The sequence below is a fragment of the Hyaena hyaena genome, unplaced genomic scaffold (genome assembly GCF_003009895.1).
Source record: "Hyaena hyaena isolate Hyena2069 unplaced genomic scaffold, ASM300989v1 scaffold_14, whole genome shotgun sequence".
Classification (NCBI taxonomy): Eukaryota; Metazoa; Chordata; class Mammalia; order Carnivora; family Hyaenidae; genus Hyaena; species Hyaena hyaena.
In genome coordinates, this window is record NW_024080646.1 from 4,134,732 (window position 1) to 4,153,177 (window position 18,446).

Consider the following 18,446-nt stretch of genomic DNA (forward strand, 5'->3'; position numbering starts at 1 on the left):
CCTGGGTGGCTTGGTTAGTTAAGCATCTAACTGTTGACTTTGAGTTAGGTCATGATCTCATGATTCAGGAGATCAAGCCCCACATCAGGCTAAGCACTGGCAGCATGGAGCCTGCTTGGGATTCTTTTCTCTCTCTCTGCTCCTACTTCCACTCATGCGCACATGTGTGCTCACACTCTCTCTCAAAATAAATAAATAAACATTTTTTAAAAAGTATATTATTTTCTTGACTCTTCCTCATCATAAAATAGGGGTTTCCTGAAGAGAAACACTAAGGAACATGAGAAAAATCTGCCAAATATTTTATCGAGGTTAAATTAAGAGCCCAAAGGGGCGCCTGGGTGGCTTAGTCGGTTAAGCGTCCGACTTTCGCTTAGGTCATGGTCTCGCGGTTCGTGGGTTCGAGCCCCGCGTCGGGCTCTGTGCTGACTGCCAGCTCAGAGCCTGGAGACTGTTTCAGAGTCTGTCACTCCCTCTCTCTCTGACCCTCCCCTGCTCGCGCTGTCTCTCTCTCTCTCCTCTAGAAATAAATAAAATTAAAAAAAAAAAAAATTAAGAGTCCAAAAACAAAACTGACCCAATTTTATTTATTTTTTTATTTTTAAAAAATGTTTGTCTTTGAGAGAGAGACCACATGAGCAGGGGCGGGGCAGAGAGAGGGGGCAGAGGATTTAAGGCAGGCTTTGCATGGATAGGAGTAAGCCTGACACAGGGCTCAAACACACAAACCGTGAGATCATGACCCAAGCTGAAGTCCAACACTCAGCTGACTGAGTCACGCAGGTACCCTTGACCCAATTTTAAATGGGCATATATAAAAATTCTAAAATGATTATGTATAACACAAAAAAGCAAGTACAGTTTAAATAACGAAATAATTAAAAATAAGCCATATATGGGGCACCTGGGTGGCTTAGTCAGTTGAGCCACCGACTTCGGCTAAGGTCATAATCTCATGGTCCTTGAGTTGGAGCCCCGCATCAGGCTGTGCTGACAGCTCAGAGCCTGGAGCCTTCTTCAGATTCTGTGTCTCCGTCTCTCTCTGTCGCTACCTCAACTTGTGCTCTCCCTCTCCCTCCCTCTGAAAAAATAAATAAACCTTAAAAAAAAAGCCACATACAAAACACTATAATACCAATCACAACAATATAATAAGCTACACACATTTCTTTTAAAAGTAGGAAAAGAATAAACAAAAAGCACAGATGTTCTTGTAGAATGGGGACTTTTCCTTTGCCAACTTTCTATAGTATTGTCTAAAAACAGAAATTTTAAAGTAAATGGGTAGTAAAATATTTCAGGATTTAAACAGGTATAAAATGTTGATATGTTCAGGGCGCCTGGGTGGCTCAGTCTATTAAGTGTCTGACTTCGGCTCAGATCATGATCTCACAGTTTGTGTTTGAGCCCTGCATCCGGCTCTGTGCAGCCAACTCAGAGCCTAGAACCTGCTTCAGATTCTGTCTCCCCCTCTCTCTCTGCTCCTCCCCCACTAGTGCTCTGTCTCTTTCAAAAATAGATATATGTCAAAAAAAAATTTTTAAAGTTGGTACTTTCATGTATTATGGTCTTTAAAATACTATGTTCAAGAAAATATTCCATTGACCAAGCTATAAACTATGCAAGTCATTCAGATACCACTTATTAATTTTTTAGTATGTGCCAAGTACTTTTACCTACAGGGATATAAAGATGAGTAAGGTAGGGACTCTGCCTAATAAAAACTTAATGATCTTCTTAAAACCAGTTATAAAAAAGCAGAAAGTAATTATTTAAAGGATAAAGAACCTAACCTTATGCTTGAAGATGTCAGAATTCTAGTTTCCTATCAAATGTTTATTAACAACTCAAGTATGTCTGATTCTATTTAAATTATTTCAAGATATTGTATTCATTTCACTTCTAGGTCACCTAAAATAAGTTTAATAATATGGCGCAGTGACACTACCATGATAGTTTAAACTTGAAGCTGTTCTTATTGGTAAACCAACGTGATACACAATATGATAACCAAAAAGAAGATACTGCTGCTCTTCAACAGAAATTGGAAGACTGTTTATTCCTTCCCAGTTCTACAAGTAGTGCAGGTAACTGATTACAATGCTGTTGTTAGGGTTACCAAGACAGATTCTCTTGTATGTGGCTTATTTTTGCTACCATTTCATTATACAGTTATATTACGTATTTTCCTAAGAAAACGAATACAAAGCCCCCAAAACTCACTGTGTCTTCTTCACTGTTGTATTCTCAGCAATTGCTATCATTCCTAGCATATAATCTAATTGCCTCTCACTGAATGAAGAGCAGGTTAGTACTAAAACTCAGAATTGTTCCTCAGTGTTTTACAACAGCTTTTCTGGGGAAAACAGTACAACAAATGAAGAGCAGAATTTATATAAAATATTCATATTTATCCTTAGACATATGACCATGAGTATCGTTAACTCTAAAATCAGATCTTTACCACTAACAACAAATTTGAACTCCCAATTTTCCAAATATTTGAAGTCAACTTAACAGGTTGTAGAAATTGAGAGGAGAAAGGCCCAACAGTCCTAGAAAATAAGCAATAAGGGTAGTTCAGTCAGTTAAGCATCCGACTCTTGACTTCAGCTCCGGTCACAAACTCAGTGTTTGTGGGTTCGAGCTCTGTATCAGGCTCCACATTGACAGTGTGGAGCCTGCTTGGGATTCTCTCTCTCTCCTCCCCTCTCTCTCTGTCCCTCCCCTGCTCGTTCTCTCACTCTCAAAATAAATAAACTTAAAAAAAGAAAAGAAGCAATAATGCAACAGTTCATTAAAAAGATCACTCTTAAAAATAAGCAAAAATACTTAATTTCATAAGAGAAATACAAAATAAAACTACATTGAAAAAAATTAATAGAGCAATCAAATAGCACACAGATGTCTTTTAGATACAGATTTGAACAAACTGTAATGATATTTTAGGTAATTGTGGAAATTTGAACATTATCATCTAATAAGTATTAGATGTTAATTATTTGTTTCGTTAGTGTGATAATGGCTCTTTAAAAAGCCTACTAGAAACACATACTAAAATATTTATAAATAAATTATGTCAGAAACTCCAAAATAACTGAGCGAAAGAGGGATAGAGAAGTACATGCAATACGAGTAAAATAAGACTCTCCATTTATTGATGATGGTTCAAGCTGAGTGATGAGTATATAGTTCATAATATGATTTTCTTTACTTTTGTATATACATAATATTTCCTAAAAAAAAAAAAACCCACAAAAACCACTTAAGCTTTCAATTAGAAATGAACATTGAAGAATATAAACACAAAAGATGACAAAAGCGGTTACCAGTTTGTGTCGGGGGGAATAAGTTTTTTTAGTTTGTGTTTTAACGGTTTTAGGAAAAAGCTTAAGTTAAAAAAATAAAGCAACAGATACCTTGATTTCTAAATGAACACTACTGTACCTCAATTACATCAGAAATTCTACACACTGAAAGAGGGCTTATATGAAAACATGAAACAGAATAATCTGTCAAATAAGCATAACAGAGCATAAAGGATGTGTGTATAGTAGATGTAGCTGAACTCCAACTTTTCATAATGAAAAAAATTAAAGAGTTTCTAATGTTTACTTCAGCTAGGAATTTAAAAAACTACAGTTAATAAGACTTCCAGCAAAGTTGCAAGATACAAAATAAATCCACAGAAGTCAGCTGTGTTTCTGCACACTAATAACAAATAATCTGAAAAGGAAATGAGGGGTGCCTGGTTGGGTCAAACACAAGAGCATTCAACTCTTGATATTCGGGCCTTGAGTTCAAGCCTGATATTGGGTGTGTAGATTACTAAAAAAAAAAATAAAACCAAAAAAAAAAAAAAAAAAAAAAAAAAAAAAAAAAAAATTCCAATAAAGGAAATGAAAACATTTCCATTCATAGCATCAAAAAGAATACTTAGGGAGAGACTGGGTGGCTCAGTCGATTAATCATCTGACTTTGGCTTAGGTCATGATCTCATGGTTAATGGGATGAAGCCCCACATTGGGCTCTGTACTTCCAACACAGAGTCTGGAGCCTGCTTCGAATTCTGTGTCTCCCTCTCTCTCTGCCCCAACCCCACTTAAGCTCTGTCTTTGTCTCTTGACCATTCTTTGGGGAAACAGTCTTTTCAACAAATGGTGCTGGGAATATTAGATATCCACATGCAAAAGAAGGAAATTGGCTCTTATATACTTTCATCAAAGTGGATGAAAGATCTAAACATAAGAGCTAAAACTATAAAACAGGGTGAAAGCTAAATGATACTAGAACTGGCAATGATTTCTTGGGTAAGACACAAAAAGTGCAGGTAACAAAAGAAAAATATAGATAAACTGGACTATATCAAAATTTTAAACTTCTGTACATCGAAGGACATAATGAACAGAAGTGAAAAGGAACCCATGGAATGGGAGAAAATATCTGAAAACTATATATCTGATAAAACAGTAATATCCAGAACATATAAAAAACTTATACAACTCAACAACAAAAAACCAAACCTGATTAAAAAGTAGACACAGGACTTGAATAGACATTTCTCCAATGATACACAAATGGCCAGTAAGTACATGAAAAAATAGTCAACATCACTAATCATTAGGTAATGCAAATCAAAATCACAGTATCACCTTACTAAGATGGCTACTATTATCAAAAGAAAAGAAAAGAAAAGAAGAGAAAAGAAAAGAAAGAAAAAAAAAACAGAATATATCGAGTATTGGTGAGAATGTGGAGAAACTATAATATGTGCACACTGCCGGTGGAAATGTTAAATGCTGCCATGGAAAAAAGTATGGTAATTCCTCAAAAAATTAAAAATACAATTATCATATAATTCAGCAATCCCACTTCTAGATATACATCCCAAAGAGTTGAAAGCAGGGTCTTAAAGATTACTTTTACACCCATGTTCAGAGCAACATTATTCTCAACAGCCAAAAGATGGAAGTAACTCAAATGTCCAATGATGGATGAAGTGAATAAGCAAAATGTGGTTTATACAGTAGAATATTATTCACCCTTAAAAAAGAAAAAATCTGTAATATGCTACAATATGGATGAATCTTGAAGTCATTATGCTAAGTGAAACGACCTAGTCACAAAAAGACAAATACTGCATGACACCACTTTTATAAGGTACTTAGAATGGTCACAATCACAGATATGGAAAGTGGAATAGTGGCTGCCAGGGGCTGGAGGCAGGGGTAAATGGGAGTTATTGTTTAAAAGGTATAAAATGTCAGTTTTACAAGATGAAGAGCTCTGGGGATGGATGGTAATGATGGTCGCACAACATTATGAATGTAATTAACACCACTGAACTGTACAGTTAAAAACGGTTAAGATGAAAACTTTTATGTAAATTTTATGGCAACTTTTAAAAAGTATCCCCACAATTCCCCCTCGCCAAGAAGAGATAAAAGTAAGAATTTTCTAAGATTTCTTAACCAACTAAATTTTCTCATGTTTATTTTTTTGGCCATTCTTTTTCTGTTTCTAGAAATCAGCAGTTTCAAAAATCATAAAAAGGAACATAAGAGTAATCAATATGTGAAATCTCTGTTACAACTTTTTTATAGTATCTCACTGTATCTGGCCAGGACAGTCCACAGCAGGCACTGATAATTATATAATGGTGCTGCTTCAGAAGGACAGCATTCTAATATCTAAACACATACGGCTAGCACATATGTTGCTTACTGTGTGCCAGAGACTCTCCCAAATGCTTTACATATATTAAAATATTTGAGCGTCCAACTTCAGCTCAGGTCATGATCTCACGGTTCGGTTCGTGGATTGGAGCCCTGCATCGGGCTCTGTGCTGACAGCTAGCTCAGAGCCTGGAGCCTGTTTCAGATTCTGTATCTCCCTCTCTCTGACCCTCCCCTGCTCATGCTGTCTCTCTCTCTCTCTCTCTCAGAAATAAAAAAAAAATTAAAAAAATATTTAATACAATATGAAGTAGTTATTATTAGTATCTCTATTTTACAGATAAGGAATCTGGTGCACTAGAAAGTTAAATAACTTGCACAAGGTTACCACCTTCAAGTGATGAGACAGTTTTCAAATAGTGGCAGCCTAAATCCAGAGCTCACAGATTTAACAAGTACATCACATGGCCTTTTTCTCAACACAGTACTACCTACAAGTAATAGAAGTAGGCACTCAAAATGAAAAATTTAGACTTAATCCTAAAGATAAGGCATGGTAGGGGCGCCTGGGTAGCTCGGTTGGTTAAGTGTCTGAGTTTGGGCAGGTCATGATCCCACAGTCCATGGGTTTGAGCCCCGTGTCCGGCTCTGTGCTGATAGCTCAGAGCCTGGAGTTTGCTTCAGATTCTGTGTGTGTCTCTCTCTCTGCCCCTCCCCGCCTCTACTCTCTCTCTCAAAATAAAGACATAACAATCTCTTCAGCATAGTACCTAATGTTTTACATAATTTGAACCTATCTTTCTTCTTTTTTAATTTTTTTAATGTTTATTTTTGAGAGAAAAAGAGAGACAGAGGGTGAATGAGGGAGGGGCAGAGAGAGGGGGAGACACAGAACCTGAAGCAGGCTCCAAGTTCCAAGCTGTCAGCACAGAGCCTGACGCAGGACTCTAACCCACTGACCAGGAGATCATGACCTAAGATGAAGTCGGACGCTTAACCGACTGAACCACTTGTTTAACTTTCTAGCACCATCTGCTTTCCACCTGCGCAATAAATCCCCATTGCCTACCTCATTTTCTCTGTGAGCTATATACCAACTTGTCTACAGTTCTTTGATTAAAATTCAGGCTCTTACTGCCCAACCTTTGCTTATGCTATTCTTTTTACTTAAAATGTTCCCTCCCCTCCTCCTATGATCTTCTTTGTCTGGCTAATTAGACTCATTTCAATTGTAAAGCCTGATCTGACAATATATCTCTTTCTCTGTCACACACACACACTCACACACACACACAAACACACACACCCTGTTCTTCCTTTGTGTTCCCAGATAACACGGTACACTACAAAATCCTTTAGAACTGTAACTATACATGATTCATTCTTATTCACAAGTTGTGGCATATGTAAGTGTACCCCAAAACTTCTCTTGAACAAATGTCTGCCAGTACACTGGGGTCTGCAAGAATACTTCTGGAGTTCATGTTTCACTAATTCATGATGAGTCCATTATCATGAGGTTCTGCCAGAAGCCACATTTACCACAGAAAGGTTCTAACACAGACCCATATACTAGGTGGATCATGTTTTAATGGCTCTCCTGTGTAATGTGAAAGCTGTCAAGCACTGTAGTTGCAGCAAGAAACAAACATAATACCAAGCAATTTCCACACATGGGAAAAATGTATTATGTTAAAGTCACAGAATTAGACAGACATTAATACCAAATCTGGAGTTTACCTTTAAGAGAAAATTCTTTTATCTGGAGTAGGTTTTAACATAATCACAAATATCTATATACTCATCCCAACCACAACTGCTCAATTCTCTGTACACTCATTGCATTTCACATAAACCTTTTAGTGCTTATTTCATTATACTGTAATTATCTGTTTACATGGCTCTATCTCTAGTAGACTGCAGGCTCTTTGAAAGCAAACTGTATTCACTTTTATATCTTAGTGCTTGGTAGCAAACAGATTCCCAAAAGCTTGAAGAATAACTTAAGTAGTATTTTTTTAAAATTATTTTTAACATTTATTCATTTTTGAGAGACAGAGCATGAGCGGGGGAGGGGTAGAGAGAGAGGGAGACACAGAATCTGAAGCAGGCTCCAGGCTCTGAGCTGTCAGCACAGAGCCTGATGTGGGACTCAACTCAGGGTCAGTGAGATCATGACCTGAGCCAAAGTCGGATGCTTAACCGACTGAGCCACCCTGGCGCCCCACTTAAGTAGTATTTTAATGGCTGTAAAGAATCCTGCAAATAATTTTATAGGACAAAAAAGTTTGGAGGTTTTCTATAACTTGACTGAGATCACAGAGCAAGTAGATAAATGAATTCAGAATTCACATCCAGGTAGTCAGTCAACAATTTCTATGCCCTTTCCACCACACCACACGTATTAGCATAGTAAATTACTATAAATTACTATGGGAATTACACCCCACAGTAGCTGTCTATAGTTATAAAGCAACAATTCAATCATAAATGACTCACAAAAAATTACCCTTATTTGGTCCCCTAAAAATGAGATCTCTGAACTGTCACACAAAGTTATAATTATTAGTCTCAATAGAATACTACTATAAGTATTTAAAAAAAAAAAAGATTTTTACCTTGTACTTCTTTATCATGATACTCCTTTAGTTTTGTCCAAAGTTCCTTAAAGTCATTAGATATATCTACAGAACTAGGGCTTCCACAATTGCTTCCAGAGATGTTCATCTTGCTTAATATGCTCCACACTTCTGTTTGCCTAATGTTCTCTTTTTCTGTTACATTATATAGGTATGAAGTTGTCTTGGGCAGTTGAAATACCTGAAACAACAGATTGCAACAGAAATGAATTTTTCATTTATCTGTATGTAACTTGAAGTCAGAATGCCTCCAAGCTTATCTAGCTGTTCTCAAGTTTTCCTTATTTACCTACAATCAATCACTTTGAGAATTGGGGGATGGAAAGAGAAGCCGATTATTCTGAGAACCCTGATTTCAGTTATTTGGTCTTTAGTTAAGCTAAATTTTCAGGCAAACTTTCTCTTACTTCTCCTAGGAAGAATTACTTAGATTAAGTTGAGATGATTCTGATACTGAGAGATTTATAGTCATTCATGATCAGCATTGAATGATTTAACGTTCTAAAATAATTTATTTTTTGTTAAACTTTTAAGTTGATATGAAGTACAACGATGTATTAAACCAACAACTGGAAAACATTCTGAATACCCTTGACTTAAACCGTATTCACATGAGGGTTAATGGGGGTGGGGGAGAAGGGAAAATGGGTGATGGGCATGGAGGAGGGCACTTGTTGGCATGAGCACTGGGTGTTATATGGAAACCAACATGACAATAAACTATAAAAAATAAATAAAAGAAAAAACATTCATATATACACATCTACATATACATAGAAGCAATACCTTATAAAAGAGCAAGAAAGATGTTCGTGATTAGTACACATGAACATCTGGATACCTTTATCATTACAAGAGAAATCAGTGAGCAAGATACAGAAACAGCAGAGATCTATGAATACATAAGAGTGGCTATTTTGTGCCCCTCTCAGAGTAGAGGTGAATGGTTTTTACTTGTGTAGCCCCCTGAAGGAAGCAACAGGATACCGAGAAGTACAAGTGGATTCATAAACATTTTAATGTGTCCTTAAGCTGAAACCATTAACTAGCTACCACTAAAAAAGTAAAATGATAATTAGTTTACTAACCCTCACATATGGCTCCTTAGCCGATGCCTTACCATTACTAACATGCCCAAATTGAATTGTCTCTCATTGTCTCAATGATTTCTCAAGGTCTCTGATGAAGAAGTTAAAAGAAACCATGACACTTCTAAAAGAGCAAGACTGAAAAAAATAAACTCGTATTAAACTTTTTAAATGTTGTGATTAGGGGGCACCTGGCTGGTTTACTAGGTAGAGCAGTATCCCTTGATCTCAGGGTCATGAATTCAAGCCCCATGCTGGGTGTGAAGCCTACTTAATTTAAAAACAAAAATCAACTGTGATTAGGCTTTTTTGAGACAGTGAACACTGAACATGTACTAGATTTTAGATAATATTAGGGCATTATTTTTTATTGTCTTGGGTATAATTTGCTCATATTAAAAAAGAAAAGTCCTGGGGCGCCCGGGTGGCTTAGTCGGTTAAGCGTCCGACTTTCGCTTAGGTCATGGTCTCGCGGTTCGTGGGTTCGAGCCCCGCGTTGGGCTCTGTGCTGACTGCCAGCTCAGAGCCTGGAGCCTGTTTCAGTCTGTGACTCCCTCTCTCTCTGACCCTCCCCTGCTCACGCTGTCTCTCTCTCTCTCCTAGAAATAAATAAAACATTAAAAAAAAATTTAAAAAAAAGAAAAGTCCTTAGCTGTTAAGAGATCTATACTGATATACTTACAGGTAAACTCACCTGTTCTGGATTTGCTTTCAAATGCTCCAGCTAAAACAAACAATAACTGAATGCTGGGTAGGGAGATGAAACCAGTAGGCCTGCTGTGACAATTATCGAAGCTGAGTAATGGATGGGTCTCTCTCTTGTGTATATTATTTCTACAACAGAGGTTTTAAAAGAGGGATTGGGTGCATTAAGTGACACAGCTTTATTTCCAAAGAGGCCTAAATTCTATTTCTTAATCTTAAAAGATCAATAGACCTGTAAACTGTCAGTAAAAGCCACCATTTGTTTACTATATACCAGATACCGTGCTGTTTCATAGTCATTTAACTTAATCTTGAGCACTCTAAAAAACAGCTACTGTTACTAATTTCATTTTTGAGTTGGAAAAACAGGTTTAAGATGGGGCGCCTGGATGGCTCAGTTGCTTGAGCCTCCGACTTCGGCTCTGGTCATGATCTCACGTTCCTGGGTTCGAGCCCTGCGTTGGGCTCTGTGCCGACAGCTCAGAGCCTGGAGCCTGCTCCGGATTCTGTACCTTCCTGTCTCTCTGCCCCTCCCTGTCTCACGACTTGCCCAAAGTCACTGTTAGATCCAACACAGCGAAGTGGGGGTAGGGGTGGCTCTCAGACTCTAGTGAGGCTAATTAACTACAAAATACCTTACAGTAGCCCAAGACAGTAGCCTGGGTGGCTCAGTCAAGTGAGGGTCAGGTCATGATCATACGGTTCATGAGTTCAAGCCCAGCACTGGGCTCACGGCTGTCAGCGTGAGCCGCTTCCCATCCTCTGTCCCCCTCTCTCTCTGGCCCTCCCCACCCCCGCTTGTGCTCTCCCCAAAATAAATAAATATCTTAAAAAATAAAGGAGCCCCCAAAAGTAATTATTTCTATTAAGTAATAGTTTAAAACAAAATTTTAATTACTTCAATGAATAACTTAAAATTACATGGTATTCAATTGCTTAAAACAGTGTAAATAAAATAAGCATTCTTTAATATATCCTGAGGATAGCAAAAAAAAAAAAAAGTGTCTTTTTACCACATAAAAACAGTTTACCAACACTAAACTCGCAAATTCTGGCTCGAAAAACCATCTCAAACCTATCCTGCACGGCAAGCACTTTTGTCAGAACCTCTTTTGGTTTGAACCGTTATGGTTGCACGAGGATGCGCCTTTCTTTCGCAGAAAGGTGCATTCCGGGCTCAAAGGTCTGTAATAATTTAATACATTTCTATGCACCCTGTAGCACTGTAAACCACCAACCAGAGGGAAGGTGCTCAGTACACTATTTCTTTCCAGTTGCACCCATCACACATATTCTCACACAGGTAGGGCAAGAGACGCGCCTGGAGTCACAAAGGTGCCAGAGACAAACGAATAGGAACAGGACTGGTCCTCTTACGAGCAAAACAGAGGTCCAGAGGCTCCCAAGCGCATCCCAGCACCGGTAGCCACCAGCCTCTCCCCACGCGCGGCCGCCAACCAAACGCTCCAAAACCCAGCAGTCGGACTGGCGCGGGAAGCGAACACAGCGCGCCCCCGTCCGCTCCCCCGCCGGCGCATGCGCGGGGGCGGGCTCGTAAAGGGTAAGCGAATCCTCAGCCTACGCGGGAGATCAAAGAACCACAGGAAGCGCGGGCTCGTGCTTCTTCAGGTTTCCCTTCAGCGGAGTTTAGCCGGGCCCCAGGCTCCTTCCTCAGGCAGCCCCTAAACCGTACCGCCACCCCTTACCCCAGCGGCCGAACGCCTACGTTCGGCCTGCAGTTCCCGACCGGAAGTAGCCGCTAAGACCCAGCGCTCCGGGTCTGAGGAAAGAGATGTCTTTTTACTCACGGCTTACAAGACTTCTTCAAGACTTTGGAAAGCCCTCCAGCACGGAAGCAGACACGACTCCGGGGCTGCGAAGCAACGATCACTCGCTTTTCTTCTCTTTCCCCCACGAATCCACCAAACCCCCTCCGGGAAAGCCGGCCCCTCGGGGCGGCCCGCGCTTTCCGCGGGTGGGGGAGGGCCCGAGGGCCGCCGGCCCGGCTGGTTGGCGCCGGGGCCCGCCCCCATCGGAGCCCGCTCGACGTCACGGAGGAGTTCCCCTCACGTCATGCTCCTCCTCCGGCCGCCCAGCGAGGCCGGCGCCCCGCACGCTTCTCGCGGAAGAGCTGGGTGGCCCGGGTGTCCCAACACTAAGGAGTCGAGCGCCAGCCTCTGCTTGTGTACAGGGCGGCTCCCGGAGCTGGAGGCCGCCACAGCCCTTTTGAGATGCGCCGGAGAAAGCTCAGGCATTTCCGTCTGGGAAACGCAAGCCGTTGGTGTTACAGTGTGCCTGACGTTAGCCTATTTCAGGAAAGCCTGTGTAAGGGTCACTACCATGGACAGTTAAAACCAAGTGATGAGGCAATGGACACGGATCAGTTTAACATAGCGTTCTGCCTTGTAGCCATTACCTGCAGTTTAGTGATGTGACCTGACAGGACTGGGTGATGAGGCCATGTAGCAAAAACGATGTATAAATGGAAAGTTGCCGAGGACCCTGAAATGAGACGGAATCAGAAGTGACCAGCATTATTTGTTGGGATAACAGCTGCTAGGTAATTTAATTTTTTTAATCAACACCTTCTGTGGCTGTTTGTTTATAATGGTCAACCTGTTAGTCTGTTTTCCTATTTGACTTCTAGGATTAATGCTTATGAGACGTAGGAGGAAGATAAAGCATAGTATTATACACTTTAGAAGTTAAGTAGTATTTAGGAAATCATAAATACAAGCTGTAAAGCTATTTTTTTCCACTCACCCCCGATGTTAAGGGATGGACATCATAGCTTAGTCCTTGGAATTTCACCCAATAGGGTGTTTCTGTGCCATTCTAGCAATGCTATAGGAACGTTAGTATCTTCAGGCAAGAGGATTGCTAAACCTTCGTAACTCTGTTATAGTAACCATCATTTACTTCCATATTTTATAAGACTTCATAACACTTTTGAAGAAAATGGGTGAAAAATTGACTGCCATTTCTAACACAACACAGGAAACATACTTGTTTGTATAAATGTTTATAATGGAAACAGAGTTCTGTTATAAATGGGAAGAACCTGTAAGCAGTTTGTCACTTAACTGTGCATTGAAAGAACAGTTTACTTGTGGTCTGAAGAAAAACCGTCAGAACAAAATGATAAAACTTGTTCCTCTGGCCTCTGCCAATAGCTTCACCACCCATTGCATTTATATAAATCCAAAGAATCATCCTTGACACCTTTCCCCCCTTTAACCCCCATAGCGAAACTACTACCAAGTCCTGTCAGTTTTACTTACCACATATATCTCAAATCAATCCCCTTCTTTCCATCACTTCCACCATATTCCAAAATACCATTTTCCCTTACCTGGTCTGCTAGTCTGCTTTCCATATCCATCCAACCAACAACCCTATCTAACTAAACCTTTCTGTTTACTGGTGTTCAGAAAAAAAAAGAGTATATATTTTCAATTCATGTATATATTTAAATTTTAAATTAGATACATGTTTATATATATATGTTAAAAAATATATTTTTTTTTATAAAATTTTTTTATAAACCTGGCTGGCTCAGTCTGTAGAGCAAGCAACTCTTGATCTTCAGGTGTGAGTTGAAGCCCCATGCTGGGTGTAGAGATTACTTTTTTTAAAAAAAGATAAATTGTATTTATGTATTGCAGAAAAATGATATATAGTCTAATGGGTATGTCACAGGCTCTGGAGACAGGCTCCCTGGGTTTGAATCTTGCTCTGATACTTCCTTACCAAGTGACCTTGGACTAGTTTCTTAACCTCTGTCTCATTTTTCTTACATATAAACTGAGGATAATAATAATATATTAATATAATAATAATATGGATAGTACCAACCATACGGGGTTAGGTTTTGAAGAGTAAATGAAGTAGTACATGTAAAATGAAGTAGTACACTGCTTAGTACTGTGTTCAGAGACACAGTATGTGCTTGGAAAAAAGCTAGCCCTTATTAGCACTTCTGAGCTAACTCATAACTATTATAACATATTTTTAAAGACATTTTTAGGGGCAACTGGGTGGCTCAGTCAGTTACGTGTCCGACTTCGGCTCAGGTCATTTCATGGTTTGTGGGTTTGGGCCCTGTGTCAGGCTCTATGCTGACAGCTCAGAGCCTGGAGCCTGCTTCAGATTCTGTGTCTCCCTCTCTCTCTGACCCTCCCCTGCTCACACTGTCTCTATCTCTCTCTCAAAAATAAATAAAACATTTAAAAAATTTTTAAAATAAAGACATTTTTGAAAAGGGTGAGAAAAAAATGGGAATCTATGTTTTCCTCCTCCCACTTTAAATTTTACTCACTTTGAGACTTTATAGCTACTATGATCTTCGCAAAAAATAAATCTGATAATGGCTGCTTACCCTTCAGTGGCCCTACTGTTACTCCTCAAAGCCCCTTTGAACTGCCTCTACTACCTCTGCAGGTTCATTTCCTATCATTTTCTGCCATCTGGCCTTGATCTTTTAGTGTCTCTCAGAGGTCTTTGCATGCTGTTGCCTCTGGAATTATCAACCAAACTTACCCCTGCCCTTTGCCTAGCTATTTACTAATCATTTTATCTTGTTTTAATAGTCTTTTCTATTAAATCCTCTTATAGCACTATGTACGTTCCCATCTTACACTTTTTACAGTTTTAAATATTTGAATAATTTTCTCTTCCCATTAGACTAAATTTCTTGAGGTCAAAACCATGTCTTGTTCACCTTTTGGCCTCCAGAAACTAACCCACTGCCTGCCATAAAGTCAGTACTGTGTGGATAAATGAATAAATTTTAGGGATAGACTATTTTATATGTAAGTGGAGAAAGTCTTTGAATCCATTCAAAATTCTTAGATTATCTGTGTGAGATTTTATGATGATCACCTTAATGGAAATGGTTGGTATATTCATATTCTCTCCCAATAAGAGCTTTAAGCTCCATATGGTGGAATAAATTATGAAGTTCTAAATATATGTGAGAAAACTTTATGGCTTTGAACAATGTTTCCCAAATATTTTCAATACTTAGAAAATGAATAATTGTGTTACATATTGTGATAAAAAGATGAGGCTGCTTCCATCCAGAGGCAGCAGAAGTTAGAACTTTAGCCCCCAGGGCCAATGATGCTCCTTTGAGGGCTGGGATTTTAATGTCTTAGCACACCTATTATCCATCCATTGTAGGCCTCTCGTTAGGATGCTCGACTTAAAAATTGTGTGGTGAAATGACTAAAACGGTAAATTTTACAATATATACATCTATACATTTAACCACAATAAGAAAAAATGTGTGGTATCAGTAAAAACTCTAGGACTCTTAGAACTGTACAATTTTTGAAATGTGATTTTAAAACTGTCTAACTCAAATCATTTTAAAACAAACCTTTTGTTGATTCTATTTTCTGCCTAACTCATACAGTTGAATGGCTGAGGGTTGCAAAGGAAAAATCACACAACAGGTTATACTGATGTCACTAAAATGGCATGGTTTCAAACCTCATATAGGGTGTCAATTAATTCTTAAAATAGACTTTGTTCAGCTGCTTTTTTTCTTTGCTGACTTCCAAACCTTTACTATTTTCTTCAAGCCTCTGTACAGTATTCTCACTCTCAGCAGACACCCTAGTCTCCAGGTTAAGCAGAACAATTGGGGTCTACAGGTGTGGTCTCTTTAAATTTCACTTTTCCTTTTTCAACCCTGTGAATTAGGCAATACCATTTTGCAGATACAATGTGACTCATATCCAGCTGCTTCTCCCCACCTCTTCTGCATCCACCTTGGAGTGGAGCCATCAGCATCTCAAACCTCTTCTGCAGCAATAGCCTCTTTTTTTTTTTAGATCAACTGCCTTTCTACTTTTACTGTTTCCCCCTTAGTGTAGTGTACAGCAATTAGAGTATTCCTTTAAACAGATCAAGCAGATTTAGTCAGAACAAGATGCTGTCTTTGCCATAAACATTGCAGTGTCTTTCTGTCACCTTAGAATAAAGTCAAGCCCTTTTCCATGGAGTCAGGACAAGTGAATCACCACATTATACTGGTGTTATCTCCCAAATAGTTTTGAATTAGTGCTTTCCTTTCCATTCCCTTTTACCCTCATTTAGGTCCTGTTATTTCTTACCTAGACTATACAACCTCCTTGTTTCTAGTCTTCTTCTTAATAGTCTCTACACAGCTGCCAGAGATCTAAACCATTATTTCTGAGCCTAGCATTTCCTTGCTTAAACTCTTATGTGGCTCTCCATTGCTTAAATAGCACCTCTAATATGAGCACATAATACTAATAAACTGGGGGTGAGCTGTCTACCTACAGCCAGAATTATTTTGGAACTATTTAGAATTATTAACTATTTAGAATAATTAAGAACAAGACAAAAGGCTGTTTGAGAGATAAGTGGGAAAGGAACTTTTGGGACAAAAGAAAATTATGTTCACTGTCAGCATTTGTGTCAACTTGAACACTTGATTTAATTAAGTTGTTTACAGTAATTACCAAGTATTGTTTAGTGGTGAGAGTATACATCCATTGATGATCTTGCCCCAAGTGACAAAATGTTTTGTTTATGATTTGAATTGATGGTGGCAAGATTCCAATTGGGTTGAGCAGTTTTATAATTGTTTTAAAAAAATGTATTTAACATTCTCGGAGGATGTCAGTTTTACAGTTTTTATTTTGACAGTCTAAGTGGTCTTAAAATGAATGTTCTTATAACGAACATTAAAAATTATACATTGCTTTCCAATTAGAAAAATTAGCCTTATATAGTCTGGCCAACTTCCAACTTCGATATAAGAAACTTTATTTTTATTTTTACTATGGCTACATATTCCTTCTTCATTTCTTTTTATAAACTAGTTAGTAGTTTATGATATTTGTGTTCTTAAATATCATTCACTTATTTACTTCATTTTACATCAGTAATGGGCAAAGTTTTGTTATTTATATAATTTGCCCGATTTAGGAACTCTTTATACTTGACAAAGATTCCTATACACTATACGATATACTGTATTGTCTTGCTTGCTTAGTTGCCTAGGTTTAAATAATGGCAGGCTGATCAAGAATGTTAATGATCTATTACTGCAAAATGATTTATTATGAATGAAAAGGAGCTTCTTTTTCTTCCAGGTCAGCCATTTTATAATACAATGACTGCTTGGCAATATTTCATACCTATTCATATGGGTTTATAGAGCTCAGGAATTTTGTTAGCTAGCCCTGAGGTCTTGTCTGTTAACACTGGCATTTAACTTCTGTGAAGATGATAAAAGAATATAAGATTGATTAATCACTAAGACAGGAGAATAGAAAAGTGGATTTTATTTTGAGAATCTTGTGAAACTAATATTTACCTTTTTATCCAGTAAATATAGTATTATTCTATCTACATATGGATAATGCTACCATGATGGAAGCTGTGGGAACAATATTTATTTACAGTAATGTAAATGGAATTTACATTCAACTCAGTTGAATTCCCAGCTCTTGATTTTGGCTCAGGTCATGATCCTAGGATTATGGGATAGAGACATTTGTCAGGTTCTGTGCTGAGCATGGAGCCTGCTTAAGATTCTCTCTCTCTCTCTCTCTCTCTCTCCCCCTTTCTCTCTCTCCATCTACGTCAGGCTCTGTGCTGACAGCTTGGAGCCTGGAGCCTTCTTTGGTTTCTGTGTATCCCTGTCTCTCTGCCCCTGCCCTGCTCATGCTCTGTCTCTCTCTCTCTCAAAAATGAATAAACATAAAAAAAGAAAACTTCCTATAATACTATATTTATTTATTTTGAGAGAGCAAGAGTGAATCGGGTGGGGGCAGAGAGACAGAATCCCAAGCAGGCTCCACACTGTGCAGTGCCCAACACCAGGCTTGATCTCATGAACCATGAGATCATGATGTGAGCTGAAATAAAGAGCTGGACACTTAAATGAGCCATCCAGGGGCCCCACCATACTATTTTTGAATAATAAAATCAATCTAAAGTTTATTCTGTGCTTTCCTCTCTTTTTTTTAATTTAGAAACTATTTTTGAGAAAATAACCAAAGTTTCCGAATTTTGATCAATAATTATTACCTAAAGGCTAATTTACAGTCCCAATACATTTTTCTGTTTATTTCAGAAAACTTACAAGGTTACTAAAAGGGCTTTAAAATATGACAGCGATTTGAGTCTCATAATTTAGAAAAGAAAAATAAACTGGGCTCTCTCGGTCAGGGTTGGAGTGAAGCACCTATTATATGGACCAATCTCATTTTTTAGATTTTTTTGCATTAATAATTGTACTTACTAGAAATCATGGCACACATGTTCTTTTACATGGCTTATAATAGTGGACATTTGAGGGG

At 38.5% G+C, this 18,446-nt stretch overlaps 1 protein-coding gene across 8 annotated transcripts in view; it reads right to left on the reverse strand.

The window, feature by feature from the left end:
- Window positions 1-18,446, reverse strand: part of RBBP8 (RB binding protein 8, endonuclease) — a 97,891-nt gene that overhangs the window by 68,846 nt on the left and 10,599 nt on the right. For 2 of the 8 annotated variants that reach the window (XM_039218103.1, XM_039218094.1), the window contains 3 exons: window positions 12,524-12,609; window positions 10,097-10,236; window positions 8,294-8,495 (listed from right to left, as the gene is read on the reverse strand). In XM_039218103.1, coding sequence (XP_039074034.1) covers window positions 8,294-8,402 — 109 coding nt within the window. In that variant the 5' untranslated portion in view covers window positions 8,403-8,495; window positions 10,097-10,236; window positions 12,524-12,609. Of the gene's footprint in view, window positions 1-8,293; window positions 8,496-10,096; window positions 10,237-11,484; window positions 11,558-11,915; window positions 12,118-12,523; window positions 12,610-18,446 lie in introns of those variants that run through there. The other 6 variants (XM_039218133.1, XM_039218146.1, XM_039218127.1 and 3 more) reach the window with 5 other exon arrangements.